The sequence below is a fragment of the Mytilus galloprovincialis genome, chromosome 3, assembly GCF_965363235.1.
Source record: "Mytilus galloprovincialis chromosome 3, xbMytGall1.hap1.1, whole genome shotgun sequence".
Lineage (NCBI taxonomy): Eukaryota > Metazoa > Mollusca > Bivalvia > Mytilida > Mytilidae > Mytilus > Mytilus galloprovincialis.
In genome coordinates this window covers 97,627,757-97,651,428 of record NC_134840.1, presented here as the reverse complement: position 1 = coordinate 97,651,428, position 23,672 = coordinate 97,627,757, and the positions used below count along the sequence as shown (strand labels likewise).

The 23,672-nt window shown below is 33.0% G+C and overlaps 1 protein-coding gene across 1 annotated transcript in view; it reads left to right on the top strand.

Moving 5' to 3' along the window:
• The window catches only part of LOC143069494 (uncharacterized), a 213,191-nt gene that overhangs the window by 11,218 nt on the left and 178,301 nt on the right, over positions 1-23,672 (top strand). The window contains exons 4-10 of the mRNA XM_076244168.1: positions 6,601-6,672; positions 7,494-7,565; positions 8,537-8,608; positions 10,252-10,323; positions 11,649-11,720; positions 12,502-12,573; positions 15,674-15,745. Of these exons, the coding sequence (XP_076100283.1) occupies positions 6,601-6,672; positions 7,494-7,565; positions 8,537-8,608; positions 10,252-10,323; positions 11,649-11,720; positions 12,502-12,573; positions 15,674-15,745 (504 nt within the window). The remainder of the gene's footprint in view (positions 1-6,600; positions 6,673-7,493; positions 7,566-8,536; positions 8,609-10,251; positions 10,324-11,648; positions 11,721-12,501; positions 12,574-15,673; positions 15,746-23,672) is intronic.

The window sequence follows — 23,672 nt, the reverse complement described above, 5'->3', positions numbered from 1 at the left end:
TATATCTCATTATGTTACCTGAGTAATTATATTTGTTTAGTGATCTGCATGAGTCCATAAGTCTTTTTGTATTTAGATGAAGAATTCTCTCTTTTGCGGATGCATATTCAAACTCGTCGATATAAAAACTCACAACGCCATAGACTTTTTTTTACAGCAAACGAAAAGAACAAACAGCATGCAAAATGCCGTTAAAGAAAACCATTAATAATGTTCAAATTGAACTCAACCAATGACTGGGGCTGATCTCATATCCGTTAAAGAGTTTTTGTATTTAGATATCAATAGATAAGGTGGTGGTGGATACAGGCAAGTATTTTTAACTAATGCATTCACATACACTCTTGATATTCAAAAATTTCCATTTTATGTGAATAAGTTAAATATACTTGCCTGATACATTTACATTAAAGATTATTCACTGATTACAAAGCAGTGAATGGACTTCGGAAGGTGGATAAATCTCTTCTTTAAAATCCATCACCAATAACATCATTACACCAAAAACAGTAACTAAACATCGCGAAGTATAATAAAATCCATTGTTTCTGATCTGACAAGATAAAGGAGTAAAATATAAAAAATATCGAATTCTACGGACAATTAAAATTGACAACTCCTTTGCAATTACCAAAATGAAAAGCTCAAACACATTAAACGAATGGAAAACACTTGTCATATTCCTGACTTGGTACAAGTATTTGATAGACAGCAAAACCTCTCATTTGTCATGAATGTCTGAATGTTTCAATTCCATTATGTTGACAACAATATGAGAACAAACCAAACAGACATAATAGACACAAATTTCAAAATTTTGGAAACAATCAAATAACTACAATACAGCAAGGAACATTCAAAACCTAACAGCTCTATACACAATGTTATAATATCTAATCAAGAAGCAAATGATGACAAAATCTATGGTTAATCTGTGGCAAAGTATATTTACCGTTATCAATGCTTACGACATTTTAAAGTTCTGCCGTTGCCTATTGGTGTCAAAGATTGATTGACCACAACTTGTCAATTCTTCCTCGAATAATTTTTTTAAACCGTGTTTATTCTTTGTATGTTTAATCATATTTCATGCAGTTATATATTAATCTTTTTTCAAAAAATTATAATGATCCAGGGAATAATAGGATTACAATCTGTTAATATCAATAAGTTGAAAATATGTAAACAACTGTTGCCTATATGGAGAGATGCTAGTTGACGGGCGTCTTAATTCATTTTTTAATATCTATCATAATTTGTTGAATCGACCTCTATATATTGGGAGGAAACAAATTGTGTAATGTAAATAAAGGCAACAGTAGTATACCGCTGTTCGAAATTCATAAATCGATAGAGAAAAAAACAAATCCGGTTTACAAACTAAAACTGAGGGAAACGCATCAAATATAAGAGAACTACGACATAAAAGAAACACAGCATTAAAATGTAACACACACAGAAACGAACCATAATATAACATTGGCTACTTTCCTGGCATGCCAAACCTCCCGTTTTAATGTCAATGTTAATTATAACATTAAAATGACAACAATACATGACAGGACTTCAATCCAAATAAATGGGAGAAAATATAGGACAGAGAAACAAACGAATAATAGCCAACAAAAGGTACTATGTTAAAAAAAGTATACGCCAGACGTACGTTACATCCACACATGACTAACCAATGACGCTCAGATGAAAAAAGTTTGAAAGCCAAAACAAGTACAAAGTTGATGTTTTTGTGTTCTGTTAAATTGTTCCTTTTAAAACTGTTACACGATGATGACTGCTGTACCTATATTTTTACTATTTTATTTATTGTGTCTGTTTAGTTAACGCATCATTGTAAATATTCCGGAATTTGATGAGACTGTCATAAAAGTGAGAGGGTTAGCGCTATAAAAATATCTACCGTTATCTGGATGATATTTTTTCGTTGAATAATCCAGAGTTCTCTAAATATACTTCAGAAATTTACCCAAAAGAACTTACTTTAACTAAATCTACCATAAACAGCAGCAGTTGTCTTTTTCTAGATTTAGACATTTCAATTTCAAACGGGAAACTTCATACTAAAATTTACGATTTTTCATTTCCTATTCTTAATTTTCCTTTTTTAGACGGCGATGTGCCTTTGGCTCCATCATACGGTGTTTATATATCCCAACTCGTTCGGTTTGCCCGTGTGTGTTCGGATGTCATAGATTTTAATGAACGTAATCAATGCATCACTGGGAAATTGCTGTGTCAGGGATTTCGATACCATAAATTACTTAAAACTTTTACTAAATTCTTTCATCGATACAAAGATTTGATTAGTAAATTTGGCTATACCTGTAGAAAACTTATTAAAAATGGTATTTCACATCCTAAATTTTATGGTAATATTGTATTTAAAGCGAGGAAATCACTATATGATCCGTGTAAACTCATCGAACCTTTAAACAAACTTATAAGTAAAGGTTATCGTACCAATATTGTAATTAGATCTCTGAATATAGTTTACATTGGCACTAATATCGATTTTGTCATTAGCAAATTAAAACATAACTAAATTGTATCTTCTTTTGAGGCGGGATGTATAGAGACACAGACACGTTAATTTTTATCTCTATAGAAGTCGCTCCTCACTATCCTACTACCTGTCGATACATTTATTTTTAGCATTGCACAAGTCATGTCTTCTCCGACTGTCCATGACGTTAAAATACTAAATCCCTGGGATGTGTTTTAGTTGATTTTAGTCTCTGATGCATGATTTATTTTATTATTAATTGTTTTTGGCTTTTAACTATCTGTCAGTAACTGCGAGTACTCTCGTATTTTCTTGTTAATTCGACCTGTTGATACTGTTTATAATGCTTTTTTGTTATTTTATATTTATATGGATCTTGTCTATATACCAGATTCGATTATTTGGAATACATTATAAGTTTCACTTCTTCTTACTACATTTGTATAAACTTCAAGATTTACCTGTATTTTTTAAACCGGTTTTTTTTCTAAAGTGAATATTTTCGAAGGGTTAAATATTTCGCAGTGGTGGCTTGCCATGGCTTTGTTTGGACTTGTTTGTTTGCTTTTCGGCCTTGAATGTTTGTCCCTAATATTTTATTAACTGTGCATTTGCATTCAGATATCGCAGATCGAATTTATTCGTTTATAGTGTATTAATGTACGTTTTTTGATTGAGTTAAGCCTGCCAATTGATATTTTAATGTGTGTTTTTCTATGTTGTGATGTTATGCTATTGTTTCAGAAAAAGGGAGAAGGTTTGGATCCATTGAAACGTTTAATCCCGCTGCAAATGTTTGCACCTGTCCTAAGTCAAGAATCTGATGTACATTAGTTGTCGTTTGTTTATGTAATTTATACGTGTTTCTCGTTTCTCGTTTTTTTTAATTTTATATATATTAGACTGTTGGTTTTTCCCGTTTGAATGGTTTTACACACTAGTAATTTTGGGGCCCTTTATAGCTTGTTGTTCGGTGTGAGCCAAGGCTCCGTGTTGAAGGCCGTACATTGACCTATAATGATTCACTTTTTTTTTAAATTGTTATTTGGATGGAGAGTTGTCTCATTGGCACTCACACCACATCTTCCTATATCCAATTAATCCACCATTTTCTACATTTGAAAATGCCTGTACAAATTCAGGAATATGACAGTTCTTGTCCATTCGTTTTTGATGCGTTTTGTTATTTGATTTTGCCATGTGATTATGGACTTTCCGAATTGATTTTCCTCTAAGTTCAGTATTTTTGTGATTTTACTTTTTGGTAATTGTCATTAAAATAATCATTCGTTTCAGATATTTATACACCAATCAAATAACTGCAATACAACAAGGAGCATTTCAAGACCTACCAGCGCTAAACACTCTGTATGTATATAATAGTTATATATAAACATATTGGCTGACCATTTGCGAACCTGTTCGGTTTCAGTTTGCTGGATTTACTTATACCTTTATTGAAAATAATAATTCTAAGAAACGATTTGATAGTTGCAATTTTCGAGATAACCGACTTTTAAATAGTTATTGAGTTCTGCAAATTGACTTCGATTAACCAAATGTTTACACTGCAGATTTCATTTTGAATACAAACATATATTAACAGAACGGATATACTTTAAATATTTTTCTATAAAATTTGGGATAAAGATAAAATGTTCTTCTTTCTTAAATTTAGAGGGATGCTCTTGTTAAAAACTATCTTTGTTTTCAAAAAGGTTATCGCTGATTGTAAATAATCGGCCAACATGAACATTGGAAAAGAAAACAAATTGTTGACAAGAATATAGATTCTTAGTTTTTTTTTTCTCTAGACAATAGCATCGTTAAACTTAACACATACAAGAAAGAAGATTTCCATTGTACACATTTACATCAAAACTATTAACTGCAGTTTCCAACTACTAGTGTGTAATGAGTAACAATTACCACTATATATTACGTTGCAATCGTAATATAGCATCTTAAGATAGAAAAATGGGTTAGCAAAATGTTAAATTTTATGAAAGATTATCAAATTTTGTAAACGAATTATATTCCTGAACAGACATTTTTAATGACAATATTCAATTTACCTTGAAAATATTTTTAAAATGGTCCATAACGCCTTTGTCTACGAAATTGGGGGGGGGGGGGGGGGGGGGGAGTCGAAACTTGCGAAACTTGGTAGAATTTTTAATCAATTTCAGTGATTTTGTTTAAATACTTATTTCGAACCATATGTGTATTTTTAATACATTGACATTGTCATTTCCACATATACAATTAACATGTGTCTACTTATCTGGAAAATGATAGAGAATATGTTCTCAGGTAGTTTCAGATTCGGTTATTAATTAGCGTTGTGTATGTAAATTAAGAATTGATTCACGGCTGCCATGAATTATTTCGATTCTAATAGGACAAATTCGGTAATTTTGTTAACTGTGAAAGCACTATACATATGATACTGATTTGGCTGTTCCGTTTACCCAATTTTTATAATATAAGTAATATTATATATTCAATGCATTTCTCACTTCTATATTTTCTACCCATGTAATTTGATACGTAATGAGGCGTACAAGTAGCTCTAAAACGCACAGTATTAACATTTGATATTTTGTTTACGGAAACATATTTGTGACGTCACCTTGTTTCGTTGCCATGCCAAGACAATAATACCATTTTGCGGAATTCTCGTTTTATGAAATTTTACCATGAAAAATAAATTCGAATGGGGTGATTTGTTTATTTAGCTATAGAATAGAGATAAATATATTGTATCTGAATCTTGGCCTACGTAAACGTGGGGTTTTGATGTCGAAAATTGAGAATATCTGGTATTATAAATAAGTTGGTCGTAACGCAAAACAGCCGTTTTTGTGTAATACTGCGTTTGCGCTAAAGGTAGATAATTGTGATTATATTGGTTGCCGAGTTGTCACTCATACCGCATCTTCCTATATCTATATTATGACCTATTTACTGTCACTAATTAATTCATGTACATGAATTGACCAGTACAAAACTGCTTATGTTGGTTGTGTTGCTTATACTTTAGTTTTCTGTATTATATCTTTTTCTGATCTTTGCAAGGCAATCAATTAACAGTAATACAACATGGAATGTTTCAAGACCTACCAGCTCTACACGAACTGTATGTGTACATTGTTACAATATTGTATACAATAGCAAATGATAACAAAATCTATGGTAAACCTGCGACATTTAAGTTCTGCCGTTGCCATTGGTGACAAAGATTGATTGACCAAAACTTCACAATTCCCCCTCAAATAGTTGTCTCTCTACTATGTGTATTCTGTGTTTGTTTTATCATATTTCATACAGATATATACAAATTGTGTTAGCAAAAATTTAATTAAGTTTGTTTGCAACAATTATAATAACCTTTCCCGTTTCAAGAATGTGACCTACCAAATAAGACTATTTGACGGATTTGTAATAACATAAGCAACACAACGGGTGCCTCATATGGAGCAGGATCTGCTTACTCTTCCGGAGCACCTGAGATCACCCTAGGTTTTACGTGGAGTTCGTGTTGCTTACTCTTTAGTTTATTATATTGTGTCTTCTGTACTATTAATTGTCTGTTTGTCTTTTTATTTTTAGCCAAGGCGTTGTCAGTTTATTTTCTATCTATGAGTTTGACTCGTCCCTTTTTATCTTTCGTCACTCTTTTATAATGATCCAGTGAATTATAAGAATGAATTCTCTCAATGTCAATTGGTTAAAAATGTGTAAACAACTGATACGGAAAGATATCAGTCGACTTGCTTCTGAATCAATATACAATATATTTATCAAAATATAATGAATAGAACTCTATATATGGTGACAAAACAAATTGTTTAATGTAATAGGGAGGCGAAGGATACAATAGGGACTTTTAAACTCATAAGTCAAAAATATATTGGCCATGCCATAGTTTAAAACAAAAAAGAAAATTAGACACATACAGAACACAAAACATAAAATAAAAAAACAAAGAATTAACAGCACGAACCCGACCAAAACTGGTACTTCGAAAGGATAAGCATATCCTATAAATTATCTTCAAAAATATCATTGTTTTGTTTCAGATATTTATACAGCAATCAAATTACTACAATACAACCGGGAGCATTTCAAGACCTGCCAGCTTTATACGAACTGTATGTGTACTTGTCAATGATAACAACTAGAAACGCTTATATAAACATGTATACTGCACTCGTTTTATTGGAGCAGTCACAAATGCGTTGACTGTATATTTCTATGTCATATACTGTCACCGAACCGATACCACTTTTCCTCATGAATATTTAAATAGTAGAGCCAGAACTATATTTATATATTCATTACTATTGCCATAACCTGTCCTGGTTTACAATGTATACAACGAAGCGTGGAACAACTCAAACCTTTTTCTTTTACAATTGTTAGAAAAAAATATTGAACTTCTTCATCTTTTTTGTTTAAAACCTACAAATCAGTACGTTGTATGTTTATTGTTGGTGTTTGAGTCCTATTAAAACGAATTCTTTAACCTCTGACAGGTAGTGTACATTTCATTGTGCTGTATATTTCGCCGTCCAAGATGTGAGGCCCTTTTAAAGGGGGATTGGTTCTAATATTGATTCAATATTTAAATAAAAAATAGCAATAACACAATAAAAAACAATTGAAAATGTTTTTCTAAATTGCAGTTTAAAGACCATTATAGTGTATTGACTTGACATATCAATGATATAAGAATTCGGCACGAAACGGAGTAAAATCTCGACAGAGCCTCTTATATCCCCATTTCTAAGCCTCTTCCTTATACCGTTGATATGTTAAGTCAATACATTAGTGTTGTTTATATATGTAAATGTTCTTGTTAATTGACTTCTAGCATTACACCAATATTATATAAATCTCTATTTAGCAATGATAGCTAGTAAACAATGTGTTTGATGTAAAAATGTTTAACATTATTATTGTTTTATTTCAGCCATTTGGACAGCAATCAGATATCTACAATACAGCAAGGAACATTTCAAAACCTAACAGCTCTATACGAACTGTATGTGTACATAGTTATAATATCTAATCAAGAAGCAAATGATAACAAAATCTATGGTTAATCTGCGACAAAGTATATTTACCGTTATCAATGCTTACGACATTTTAAAGTTCTGCCGTTGCCTAAAGATTGTCAAAGATTGATTGACCACAACTTATTAATTCTTCCTCGAATTTTTTTTTAAACCGTGTTTATTCTTTGTATGTTTAATCATATTTCATGCAGTTATATATTAAGTTTTTTTTCAAAAAATTATAATGATCAAGGGAATTATAGGATTACAATCTGTTAATGTCAATAAGTTGAAAATATGTAAACAACTGTTGCCTATACGGAGAGATGCTGCTCCACATGTGGCACCCGTCGTGTTGCTTATGTGATAACAAATCCGGTAAATAGTCTAATTCGGTAGGTCACATTCATGAAAGGGAAGGGGATTGTAGTTACGACGAAAGGAACATATCCGATAACATTTGTGAAATGATTATTCCATAACGGTCAACCAACTCGTGATGGCGTCCGTAAAATTTACGAAGGGATGATTTCAACTTCATCATTTGGAACTCTTGGTTTAATAGCTTCCTTGTGAGCAGCAACCCTCTATCAAGAAAGTCATGATAGGAAATGCAAGCACGGGAATATCGTATCAACTGGGAGATACCTTGCGTCTAAATCCATTTATAATATTTATCAAAGTTTAATGAATCGAACTCTATATATGGTGACAAAACAAACTGTTTAATGTAATAGGGCTGCGAAGGATACAGTAGGAACTTTTGAACTCATAAGTCGAAAATATCTTGGCCATGCCATAGTTTAAAACGAAAAAAGAAAATCAGACACATACAGAACACAAAACATAAAATAAAAAAAACAAAGAATTAACAGCACGAACCCGACCAAAACTGGTGCTGCGAAAGAATTAGCATATCCTATAAATTATCTTCAAAAATATCATTGTTTTGTTTCAGATATTTACACAGCAATCAAATTACTACAATACAACTGGGAGCATTTCAAGACCTACCAGCTTTATACCAACTGTATGTGTACTTGTCAATGATAATAAGTTACGCTTATATATACATGTATACTGCATTCGTTCTAATTGATCAGTCTAAATACGCTGACTATATATATTTATATGTCATATACATTCACTGACCTGATATCGTTTTTCCTCATGAATATTTAAATAGTAGAGCAGGAAATATATTTCAATATTCATGACACCTGCTACATCATTTCCGTATTTCCAATGTATACAACGAAGCGTTGAACGACTCAAACCTATTTCTTTTACAATTAGTGGAAAAACATATCTAACTTGTTAATTTGATATATTTTGTATAAATCCTATAAATCACTATGTTGTATTTTTGTTTGATGCGTTTTGTTATTTGATTTTGCCATGTGATTATGGACTTTCCGAATTGATTTTCCACTAAGTTCCGTATTTTTGTGATTTTACTTTTTACTGATGTTTGAGTCCATACTCAAACGAATTATTTCACCACTGACAGGTAATGTTAATTTTATTGCTCTGTGTATTTCTCCGCCCGAGATTTGTGGCCTTTTTCAAAAGATCCTGCTCCACATGTGACACCCTTCGTGTTGTTCATGCTAAAAGAAACCCGGTAATAAGTTTTTATCTGTAGGTCACATTCATTAAAAGAAACGAGGATCGCAGTTTCGACGTAAAACATATCCGATATCATCTGTGAAACGGTTATTCCATAATTGTCAACCAAATCGTAAGGGCGTCCGTAAAACTTACGAAGGGATGCTTTCAGCTTTACCATTTGGAAGTCTTAATTTGAAAGCTACCTTGTAATCAGCAACCTTCTATAAAAAAAATAGATAGGAAACACAAGAGTTGGAATATTGTATCAATTGATAGATATATACTTCGTATGCAGACGCTGCTCGAATGTTGTTACATAGGAATGGAAAGTTCACAAATGGGAAGCTGAAATCATCTCTTTCTCTTTCAATTTTGTTTTCAACCGACCCTCATTGTCAATTTCCAGATGTAGGTCAAGATATTAGGCTGAATAAACTGTATCTGTTGTAGCCTTTATCTCTAGTTGGATGGAATAGATGCATTTAACATAGTCACCAAATTAGGAATTATTTAGTGAGATAACATCATCTATAAAGCGTAAAGTAAAGTTAGGATATTGCTTTCTTCTTATCTTTCTTCCTAAGAATTCATTTTTGAAGTCAGCCTCATAATAATGAAAAAAGAAGTCGGCATGGAGAGGGGCACAATTGGTTCCCATTGGAATGCCTACAATCTGTTGAAAAAACACGTCATCCAAACGTAACACATATGTTGTCAATCAAGAAATCAAGCATATAAAAAAATCAAGCATCTTGCTAATGTCATTTTCAAGCAATTTATTGTATAAAAGATGTTTTTTTCAAATATTTATATAATTAAATATCAATAACACAATAAACAATAAGGGAAAATGATTTTTCTAGGTTGCAGTATAGAGACAATAATAGTGTATTGGCTTGACATATAAAGTCAATACACTATTATTGTTATATATTTATACATTCTTGTTTATTGACTGGCGCCAGAGCTACACCATTATTATATAAATCCCTATCTAGCAATGATAGAAAACAATGTCTTTAGTGTAAAATATATTAAACAATACTATTGTTTTCGTTTTAGGAATTTGGAAAGCAATCAATTAACTACAATACAGCAAGGAACATTTCAAAACCTAACAGCTCTAAACACATTGTATGTGTACATTGTTATAATATCTAATCAAGAAGCAAATGATAACAAAATCTATGGTTAATCTGTGGCACAGTATATATACCGTTATCAATGCTTACGACATTTTAAAGTTCTGCCGTTGCCTATTGGTGTCAAAGATTGATTGACCACAACTTGTCAATTTTTCCTCGAATGATTTTTTAAACCGTGTTTATTCTTTGAATGTTTTATCATATTTCATGCAGTTATATATTATTTTTTTTTTCAACACATTATAATGATCCAAGGAGTTATAGGATTACAATCTGTCAATGTCAATTAGGTAAAAATATGTAAACAACTGTTGCCTATACGGAGAGATGTTAGTTGACGTGCGTCTTAATCCATTTTTCAATATCTATAAAAATTTGATGAATCGACCTCTATATATTGAGATGAAACAAATTGTGTAATGTAAATAAAGGCAACAGTAGTATACCGCTATTCGAAATTCATAAATCGATAGAGAAAAAACAAATCCGGTTTACAAACTAAAACTGTGGGAAACACAACAAATATATATAACTACGACACAAAAGAAACACAATATTAAATTGTAACACACAGAGAAACGAACTATAATATAACAATGGCTATTTTCCTGGCGTGCCAAACATCCCGTTTTAATGGCAATGTTAATTATAACATTAAAATGACAACATTACATTATAGGACGACAATACAAATAAATGGGGAAAAATATAGGACAGAGAAACAAACGAATAAAAGCCAACAAAAGGTACTAGGTTACAAAAATTATACGCCAGACGTACGTTACGTCCACACAAGACTAACCAGTGACGCTCAGATGAAAAAGTTTGAAAGCCAAAACAAGTACAAAGTTAGAGAGCACTGAGGTCCAAAAGTTAAAAAAAAGTTGGGACCAATACGACCAGAATTATCCGCCTGGGACAAGAACATCCTTATTATTTACAATAATTTATACTTTTGCAAACAGTAAATTTTCTAAAATGACTATATGAGAGGTGAAGGATATCAAAGGGTATTTCAAGCTCTTAAGTTGAAAATAAATTGACAACGCCATGGTTTATAATGAAGAAGTCAAACTGAAAAATACAATACACAAAACATGACATTAAAACAAAGACTGAGCAACAGGAACCCCATCAATGCTGGGTATAATATCAGGTGATCCGAGGCTGGAAACATATCCTGTTAAGTATTTATACAATTATCATTGTTTTGTTTCAGAACTTTTTACAGCACGAACCCGACCAAAACTGGTACTTCGAAAGGATAAGCATATCCTATAAATTATCTTCAAAAATATCATTGTTTTGTTTCAGATATTTATACAGCAATCAAATAACAACAATACAGCAAGGAGTATTTCAAGACCTGTCAGCTTTATACAAACTGTATGTGTACTTGTCAATGATAACAACTAGAAACGCTTATATATACATGTATACTGCATCGTTTTATTGGAGCAGTAACAAATGCGTTGACTGTATATTTCTATGTCATATACTGTCACCGAACCGATGTCACTTCTCCTGATGAATATTCAAATAGTAGAGCCTGAACTATATTTACATATTCATTACTATTACCATAACCTGTCCTGGTTTACAATGTATACAACGAAGCGTGGAACAAATCAAACCTATTTCTTTGGTTCATATTTTTTGTTTAAAACCTACAAATCAGTATGTTGTATGCTTATTGTTGGTGTTTGAGCCCGTACTAAAACGAATTCTTTAACCTCTCAGAGGAAGTGTACATTGCATTGTGCTGTATATTTCGCCGTCTAAGATGTGAGGCCTTTTTAAAGGGGGATTGGTTCTAATATTTAAATAAAAAATAGCAATAACACAATAAAAAACAATTGATTTTTTTTTCTAAATGCCAGTTTAAAGATCATTATAGTGTATTGACTTGACATATGAACGATATAAGAATTCGGCCAGAAACGGAGTAAAAGCTCGACAGAGCCTCTTATATACATGTTTCTAAGCCTCTTCCTTATACCGTTGATATGTCAAGTCAATACATTAGTGTTGTCTATATATTTGTATGTTCTTGTTAATTGACTTATAGCATTACACCAATATTATATAAATCTCTATTAAGCAATGATAGCTAGTAAACAATGTGTTTGGTGTAAATATGTTTAACATTACTATTGTTTTGTTTTAGGTATTTGGACAGCAATCAGATATCTACAATACAGCAAGGAACATTTCAAGACCTACCAGCTCTAAACGAAATGTATGTGTTTATGGTTATCAAATTATGTTACGAAGCAAATGATAACAAAATCTATGGTTAATCTGTGGCAGAGTATGTTTACCGTTATCAATACTTACGACATTTAAACATTTGCTCATTGGTGAAAAAGATTGATTGACTAAAACTTGTTAATTCCCCCTGAATTAATTGTCTCTTGTGCTTGTTCACACTATACGGACCACATATACAGGAGTGTGCTCCTTACGCAGAAACTGCTCCAACAAAGTTATGAGGAGGACAGATTAAAATGGACACTCCGTAAATTTTATGGACACCATCACGAATTGGTGGATCCATACGATGTGTCTTTAACCAAACTAGCTAAGGACATTTTTACCACATGGTAGATTGTGGTTTGTCATTATGTCGTCTAATCTTTTAATTACTAAACGTGACTTATTCCCGATTGTGACTGTTTTGCTGAGTGTGAACTCGCATTACTATAAGACGTGTTACGGTACTTGTCTATCCCAAATTCATGTATTTAGTTTAAATGTTTAATGTTATATTTGTAATTCTCATCAGATTTTGTCAAATGTGTTGACGTCTTTTCTATTATATTTATGTGTTATGGAAAGAAAAAAATAATCACCGCCTTCATTTATTAGATTTAAGTTTGGTCAACGTAATCTGTACGATAATTTACGTTTCAAGTTGGATTCATAACAAACTGGACATATATATACTATAGTTAATTGCTATTAATAAGTATTGCAATATGCATTGTGTTTAAATGCAATATCAGTATTTAGTTCTATTCTAATCTTTAATCAATCCTAATTCTATCTTACTTTTGAGATATAGTTTTTCATATGTGACGTCATTTTTCTGCTGTTTCAGAAATTTCATAAATTCAAATGTGACGTAATTTTTGTGCCTTTTCGCCATCGTATGTGACGTCATTTTTATGATTAACTGCGTTGAGGCCTGGACTGAGTCGGGTGTGTCTATTCTGTGTTGGTCTTTGCATTATGTATTCGTGTTTGTTTTCTGTAATGAGTTAATACTTCAGTTTCATTATGTATATCTGCTATATTCATTTGATAAAATTTACTGTTTGCAATAGCATTAATTGTTCTAAATAATAAGGATGTTCTTATCCCAAGCATAAAAACATAGCCGTATTTGACACAACCTTTTTCAACTTTTGATCTTCAGTGCTGTACAACTTTCTACTTTTTTCACTTTCGATCTTTTATATCTGGGCGTCACTGGTGAGTCTTGTGTGGACGAGTCGCGTTTTTGGCGTATTGAATTTTAAACCTGATGTTTTTTGTTATCCATTAATCATGTGTTTCTTTGTCTAATACGTTCTCCTATTTATTTGTATTGTAGTCCTGTAATATTATGTTGTCATTTCAATGTTATATTTAACATAGCCATTAAAGTGCGAGGTTTGGCACCAAGTCAGGAATATGGCCATTGTTATATTATTGTTCGTTTCTGTGTGTGTTACATTTTAACGTTGCGTCGTTTGTTTTCTCTTATTTTTTAGTGTAATTTCACATTGCGATAATACGTGTCACGGTACTTGTCTATCCCAAATTCATTTATTTGGTTTTGATGTTATATTTGTTATTCTCGTGGGATTTTGTCTGATGCTTGGTCCGTTTCTGTGTGTGTTACATTTTAGTATTGTGTCGTTGTTCTCCTCTTATATTTAATGCGTTTCCCTCGGTTTTAGTTTGATACCTTGATTTTGTTTTTTGTCCATGAATTTATGAGTTTTGAACAGCGGTATACTACTGTTGCCTTTATTTATCACTGTCAGTTTGTTGAAAATTTATAAACTACTGTTGCCTATACGGTAAGATGTTAGTCGACTTGGGTCTAAATCCCTATATCATATATTTATCAAAATCGACATCTCTCTATGGTGACAAAACAAATTGTTTAATATAAAAGAGAGGCGAAGGATACTAAACATGGTAAAGGGATTTTCAAACTCATCACAGTATAAAATAATTGACAGCGCCATGGTTTAAAAAGGAAAAAAAACAGACATACACAGTACACAAAACATAAGATAAAAATAAACACAAAGACAATTTGCGAATTTTTGGTCTGAATTGACTAGATTTACTAAATAACAACTCTAAGAAACGATTTGATAGTTGCAATATTTATAGTACTCGAGTTTTGAATATTGAATGAGTTCTGTCAATTAACATCTATTAACCAAATGATAACACTGCATAATTCATTATGAAAGCAAACATATATCGTCGTTGAGAAACGGGTGCCACACGTGGAGCAGGATCTGCTTACCCTTCCGGATCACCTGAGATCACCCCTAGCTTTTGGTGGGGTTCATGTTGTTTATTATTTAGTTTTCTATGTTGTGCTATGTGTACTATTGTTTGTCTGTTTGTCTTTTTTCATTTTTAGCCATGGCGTTGTCAGTTTATTTTCGATTTATGAGTTTGATTGTATCTTTGGTATCTTTCGTCCCTCTATTACAAAGTTAAGCCATGTGTAAGGTTCGAGCATTGACTGTAAGCACCGTTGTTCTAATGCTTCTTGTATGCCTCTAAATGTAAAACAATTAGATACAAAGGAAATCTTAAGATGAACAATGTGTATTTTTAATTGATATTGAATAAATTTCAAGTCAACACACTACAGAATATATACAGGTAGATAAACAAGCGTATGTTTATTGTCATCTAAGCATATGTTCCTTACATCGTAACTACAATTCCCTTTCCTTTCATGAATATGACCTACCAAATGAGACTATTTACCGAATTTGTTATGACATGAGCAACACGACGGGTGCCACATGTGGAGAAGGATCTGCTTACCCTTCCGGAGCGCCTGAGATCACTCCTAGATTTTGGCAGGGTTCGTGTTGTTTATTCTTGAGTTTTCTATGTAGTGTCATGTGTTTGTCTGTTTGTATTTTTCATTTTTAGCCATGGCGTTGTCAGTTAATTTTCGATTTATGAGTTTAACTGTCCCTCTGGTATCTTTCGTCCCTCTTTTATAAGCAACACCATTAATACATAATGAATGCATCAGAATAAATCATTTCTTCGTTGAAGAATACAATTAACAGTTCCATGTTTTTCTGTTTCAGAGATTTAAGCAACAATCAAATAACTACAATACAAGAAGGAACATTTCAAGACCTACCAGCTCTTACCACCTTGTATGTATATCGATAAAAAAAGAACTCATCATATATACCAGGACTAAATTTTGTTATGATGCCAATTGCGCGTTTCGTCTACATAATACTCATCAGTGACACTCCCAAAAAGTTAAAAAGCTCAAATAAAGTATGAAGATGAAGAGCATTGTGGACCTAAATTACTAAAAGTTATGCCAACACAGATAAGATATATATTCCTAAGGTATTAAAGACTTAGTAACCCAAATATTCAAAAAGTCTAACAGTTAATCCAGGCAAAGGGCTAAGCGCGAGAATGAATTAAGGAGATGAGGTCGTTGATACAAATCAGAATTAAAAAACTGAATGGGTCTATCAATGCCCATACTACGTTTATATAAAGACCCAAAGGTTGCAAAACACATGTCCTACCTCCATGACAAATATGTTGATGTCCCCGCAGACAAAGCCCCAAACAACATCGTTTTTGTGTGTAAAACTCATTAATTAACTGCTTGATAAACGAATTGGTATTGACACTTCACTTGGAAACTCAACATATACCCTCACGACACTTACCAAAGAGGAAATCGTGGATAATCATAGGTCTGTTCTATGTTCCTTTGGAATTTCAACCAAAGATGAAGAAATGGATCTTCCATCACTGTATTGGATACCTTAACTACATAAGTGTCCTTACGAACAACGGTATATTACTGGGTCTTTCTAAATTATTAACATCTATTTTATCAGCAATCAAAGACGGGCTTCAAAGTTATTGTGAAACTGTCTATTCTATTCTAGAGGTGTCGTTACGTAAATGTTGATACTTAAAATTCCAAAGATCTTTTAGAGTACACACAATCTAACTCTCTTTCATCTTGCAATAGTATTAAAACATTTGACATTCTCTGCACTTTACACAAGTATTTCACATTCCAAACTAAAAGACAAATTGAAAGAGTTGGTATTGCTTTGTTTCTAAACAAAAGAATGGTCAACGTAGATACAAGTATCTTGTACATGTCTTAGAGAGGGATACAGCCTGCTTTGAGAGGGATCACTCTTATTCAAACAAAAAAATCTCTGACACTGACATTATCAAGATGCCTGATTTTTTTATTGACAACATATTTGTTACGTTCGGAGTACGTGTTTTTCAACAGACCGTCGGCATTCTAATGGGAACCAATTGTGCCCCTCTTCTTTCCGACTTGTTTCTTTAATACTATGAGGCTGACTTCATACTTTCCGCTATATAGATGACGTTCTATCACTAAATAATTCAAAATTTGGTGGCTATGTTGAACGCATCTATCCCATCGAACCAGAGATAAAGGCTACACCAGATACAGTTAAGTCGGCCTGATATCTTGACTTACATCTAGAAATTGACAATGAGGGTCGGTTGAAAACAACTCTTTACGACAACAGAGATGATTTCAGCATTCCAATTGTGAACTTTCCATTTCTAAGAAGCAACATTCCAACAGCACCTGCATACGGGGTATATATCTCCGAATTGATACGATATTCCCGTGCTTGCATTTCCTATCACGATTTTCTTGAGGGTTGCTGCTCACAAGGAAGCTATTAAACCAAGATTTCCAAATGGTGAAGTTGAAATCATCCTTTCGTTAATTTTACGGACGTCATCACGAGTTGGTTGACGGTTATGGAATAACCGTTTCACAAATTCAATAATGTGATCATTTTATAAATTCCCGGTTTACAACACTCATGGAACCTCAATGCTCTTCAACTTTGTACTTGTTTCGCTTCATAAATATTTGATGTGCGCGTCATTGATGAGTCTTATGTAGACGAAACGCGCGTCTGGCATACTAAATTATAATCCTGGTACCTTTGATAACTATATATCGGATATGTTCCTTTCGTCGTAACTACAATCCCCTTCCCTTCCCTTACATGAATGTGATCTACCGAATAAGACTATTTACCGGATTTGTTATAACATAAACAACACGACGGATGCCACATATGGACCAGGATCTGCTTAAACTTCCGGAGCACCTGAGATCATCCCTAGTTTTTGGTAGGTATCGTTTTTTTTGGTTTACTATGTTGTGTCATGTCTTCTATGGTTTGTCTGTTTGTCTTCTTTCTTTTTTAGACAGGCGTTGTCAGTTTATTTTCGATTTATGAGTTTGACTGTGCCTCTTCTACAGTTATGAATATATCAATGATAATTTATGTCAGCACAGACGTGATACACTCAAGAAATAAAACTCAACCAGCACTGGCATCGACCAGTGGTTGAAATGAACTCATCATAGATACCAGGATTAAAATTTACGAAAGACGCGAGTTTCGTCTACAAAAGACTCACCAGTGACGCTCCACAAAAGCTAAAAAGGCCCAAAAAAGTACGAAGTCGAAGTCCATTCTTATTCAAGTAAACGTTTCACACCACATGAAAAAAGAAATTTCGATTTTTGTTCGTTTCTTTATGATGAACAATGTTAACAAAGAAAATATCGGTATCCGTGATAACAGTACATCGAACGAATTGCGATTTGATAGTGCAAATCCATAGATGAATAAATGAGAATGATTTCTAGGGTCTAATAAAGATATCGACTATAAACATGACTATTTGCGTCAGAATTGATTGCTTAAAAATAAGTCGTTAAGTGTTCAAAAAAATACAAAGCCAGCACGATTTGATAGGCCATTATGGACGATCTATTTTTTTGAGATGACAATTATTGCAACCACAATCCCTTCCTTTTTTTTCGAAATTGCCCTATCGACTTATACTTATCACTGGGTTTTTACTTACATGAGCAACACGATGGGTCACGCATATGAGTCAGTATATACTTATCCCTTTTCAGAAACTGTCATACAAGTGAGAGGTTTGAATAGCTGCAAATGTAAAAAATCAGATTCAATCAAACATTTTTTTCTATATAAGAAAATGACTGTACCAAGTCGGGTATCTGACAGTTGTTTTCCATTCGTTTAATGTGTTTGTGCATTTGATTTTGCCATTTGATTCGGGAATTTCAATTTCGAAATTTCCTCGGTGTTCAGTTATTTTGTAGGGTTCAAGTTGCTCAGTCTTAAAAAGGGACAAAAGTTAGCAAAGGGACAGTCAAACTCATATATCGAAAATAAACTGACAACGTCATAGTAAAAAAAGAAAAGACAAACAGATAAATTATATTATACTGCAATCAGCTATTTTATTCTACAGATAAAGCTATACGTATTTCCCCATGTCGTGCCGAATAAAAAAAAAATCATATTTCAAGACACTATACGTATATTGTCTTTAAACTGAAATCGATAAAAAAAAACATAAACAAAATAGATAACAATTTTATTGTTGAAAAAAGTGTTTGGAATTTCCCTCTTTTTGGCGTATTTCCCTGTAGGCGTAGTAATCCTTAAAGTCCACGCGGTAAGACTTTGGCATTTGAAGGAATTAGAAAGACAGAATGAACCTAATTCATAACATCTTATAACTAGATATAGGAAGATGTGATGTGAGTGCCAATGAGACAACTCTCCATCCAAATAACAATTTTAAAAAAGTATACCACTATAGGTCAATGTACGGCCTTCAACGAATAAACATGTTATGTAAACAACCAATTTGAAGACATACTAACACGTTGAAATTTATTCTTATAGATTAATTGATGTTATTAACCTATAGACACCTCAACCTTTTAGAGTAAATTTTCAAATCTACTATTTTGTTACACTAGAATCACTGCACTAACAGTTTGTTTTACAAAAAGGTGGTTTTCTGTTTTATCATCTAATGATTTTTTGTGCATTCAAGTACATATTGTGCATTGGTTTTAGTCATGTACTGATTGTGTGTATGTGTTTTTAAAAGAACATATTGGACACTGGTTTTGGTACTCATTACACTGCTTTAACCTACAAACTTTTCTCTAAGTTTATATTCATTTATCAATACTTTTTATGTCAACATTCTTAATAATGTATGAGTACACACAATCTAACTCTCTTTCATCTTGCAATAGTATTAAAACATTTGACATTCTCTGCACTTTACACAAGTATTTCACATTCCAAACTAAAAGACAAATTGAAAGAGTTGGTACTGCTTTGTTTCTAAACAAAAGAATGGTCAACGTAGATACAAGTATCTTGTACATGTCTTAGAGAGAGATACAGCCTGTATTGAGAGGGATCACTCTTATTCAAACAAAAAAATCTCTGACACTGACATTATCTTACGTTCGGTTACGTTCGGAGTACGTGTTTTTCAACAGACCGTCGGCATTCTAATGGGAACCAATTGTGCCCCTCTTCTTTCCGACTTGTTTCTTTAATACTATGAGGCTGACTTCATACTTTCCGCTATATAGATGACGTTCTATCACTAAATAATTCAAAATTTGGTGGCTATGTTGAACGCATCTATCCCATCGAACCAGAGATAAAGGCTACACCAGATACAGTTAAGTTGGCCTGATATCTTGACTTACATCTAGAAATTGACAATGAGGGTCGGTTGAAAACAACTCTTTACGACAACAGAGATGATTTCAGCATTCCAATTGTGAACTTTCCATTTCTAAGAAGCAACATTCCAACAGCACCTGCATACGGGGTATATATCTCCGAATTGATACGATATTCCCGTGCTTGCATTTCCTATCACGATTTTCTTGAGGGTTGCTGCTCACAAGGAAGCTATTAAACCAAGATTTCCAAATGGTGAAGTTGAAATCATCCTTTCGTTAATTTTACGGACGTCATCACGAGTTGGTTGACGGTTATGGAATAACCGTTTCACAAATTCAATAATGTGATCATTTTATAAATTCCCGGTTCACAACACTCATGGAACCTCAATGCTCTTCAACTTTGTACTTGTTTCGCTTTATAAATATTTGATGTGCGCGTCATTGATGAGTCTTATGTAGACGAAACGCGCGTCTGGCATACTAAATTATAATCCTGGTACCTTTGATAACTATATATCGGATATGTTCCTTTCGTCGTAACTACAATCCCCTTCCCTTCCCTTACATGAATGTGATCTACCGAATAAGACTATTTACCGGATTTGTTATAACATAAACAACACGACGGATGCCACATATGGACCAGGATCTGCTTAAACTTCCGGAGCACCTGAGATCATCCCTAGTTTTTGGTAGGTATCGTTTTTTTGGTTTACTATGTTGTGTCATGTCTTCTATGGTTTGTCTGTTTGTCTTCTTTCTTTTTTAGACAGGCCTTGTCAGTTTATTTTCGATTTATGAGTTTGACTGTGCCTCTTCTACAGTTATGAATATATCAATGATAATTTATGTCAGCACAGACGTGATACACTCAAGAAATAAAACTCAACCAGCACTGGCATCGACCAGTGGTTGAAATGCACTCATCATAGATACCAGGATTAAAATTTACGAAAGACGCGAGTTTCGTCTACAAAAGACTCACCAGTGACGCTCCACAAAAGCTAAAAAGGCCCAAAAAAGTACGAAGTCGAAATCCATTCTTATTCAAGTAAACGTTTCACACCACATGAAAAAAGAAATTTCGATTTTTGTTCGTTTCTTTATGATGAACAATGTTAACAAAGAAAATATCGGTATCCGTGATAACAGTACATCGAACGAATTGCGATTTGATAGTGCAAATCCATAGATGAATAAATGAGAATGATTTCTAGGGTCTAATAAAGATATCGACTATAAACATGACTATTTGCGTCAGAATTGATTGCTTAAAAATAAGTCGTTAAGTGTTCAAAAAAATACAAAGCCATCACGATTTGATAGACCATTATGGACTATCTATTTTTTTGAGATGACAATTATTGCAACCACAATCCCTTCCTTTTTTTCGAAATTGCCCTATCGACTTATACTTATCACCGGGTTTTTACTTACATGAGCAACACGATGGGTCACGCATATGAGTCAGTATATACTTATCCATTTTCAGAAACTGTCATACAAGTGAGAGGTTTGAATAGCTGCAAATGTAAAAAATCAGATTCAATCAAACATTTTTTTCTATATAAGAAAATGACTGTACCAAGTCGGGTATCTGACAGTTGTTTTCTATTCGTTTAATGTGTTTGTGCATTTGATTTTGCCATTTGATTCGGGAATTTCAATTTCGAATTTTCCTCGGAGTTCAGTTATTTTGTAGGGTTCAAGTTGCTCAGTCTTAAAAAGGGACAAAAGTTAGCAAAGGGACAGTCAAACTCATATATCGAAAATAAACTGACAACGTCATAGTAAAAAAAGAAAAGACAAACAGATAAATTATATTATACTGCAATCAGCTATTTTATTCTACAGATAAAGCTATACGTATTTCCCCATGTCGTGCCGAATACAAAAAAAATCATATTTCAAGACACTATACGTATATTGTCTTTAAACTGAAATCGATAAAAAAAAACATAAACAAAATAGATAACAATTTTATTGTTGAAAAAAGTGTTTGGAATTTCCCTCTTTTTGGCGTATTTCCCTGTAGGCGTAGTAACCCTTAAAGTCCACGCGGTAAGACTTTGGCATTTGAAGGAATTAGAAAGACAGAATGAACCTAATTCATAACATCTTATAACTAGATATAGGAAGATGTGATGTGAGTGCCAATGAGACAACTCTCCATCCAAATAACAATTTTAAAAAAGTATACCACTATAGGTCAATGTACGGCCTTCAACGAATAAACATGTTATGTAAACAACCAATTTGAAGACATACTAACACGTTGAAATTTATTCTTATAGATTAATTGATGTTATTAACCTATAGACACCTCAACCTTTTAGAGTAAATTTTCAAATCTACTATTTTGTTACACTAGAATCACTGCACTAACAGTTTGTTTTACAAAAAGGTGGTTTTCTGTTTTATCATCTAATGATTTTTTGTGCATTCAAGTACATATTGTGCATTGGTTTTAGTCATGTACTGATTGTGTGTATGTGTTTTTAAAAGAACATATTGGACACTGGTTTTGGTACTCATTACACTGCTTTAACCTACAAACTTTTCTCTAAGTTTATATTCATTTATCAATACTTTTGATGTCAACATTCTTAATAAATTAAAGGAATAACTTACCTGGTACTGTTACCATATTGTGTCTTTGTTAAAACCATATCCAATTCAGCGAGTGTTCTGTTTGGGTCCGGTTAAGTCAAGCTAGCTGCAACTTCTTAAACAGTTTTCAACATTTCAATACACTGTACTAGTATATATGATAAATCAGGCCTATTAGTTAGATTTGAGTCAAGATGGAAACACAATGTCAGGCTTACATATATATATACGTCTGATCCAGTGAAAACTCTACAACAGATTAATCCATCAGATCACCAGCAGTGATGGTGATACATGGCTGTGTACATTATGTACAAAAACAAAAATTTGCGAAAGAAATTTACAGATCTAACATTGTTTGGTTGATGTTTAAACGAGTTGTATATACATAATGTACACAGCCATGTATCACCACCGCTGCTGGGGATCCGATAGATAAATCTGTTGTAGAGTTGTCACTGACTTAGACTTAATTATTTTCTGTGACTGTATCTTACATTAATTTGTAGGATCCTTTACTATAGATAATTTAGCTGATCTGTAAAAATGACATCTCCATGCCTTATATATTATGTACTATAGAACGACGCTAGATTAAAACTGACGTGAAAAGGTAAAACCCGGCCACCGAAAGCTACATTTTATGAAGCCCAGGTGGTCGTGTGGTCTAGCGGGACGGCTACAGTGCAGGCTTTTTGGTGTCACGGTATCTCAGTAGCATGGGTTCAAATTCCGGCGAGAGAAGAACAAAAATTTGCGAAAGCAAATTTACAGATCTAACATTGTTTGGTTGATGTTTAGACGAGTTGTATATATATATATTTGCTGTATTTAAACCCTTCAACAACTCGAAATTTGTTTTACATGCACACGTATAAAAATTG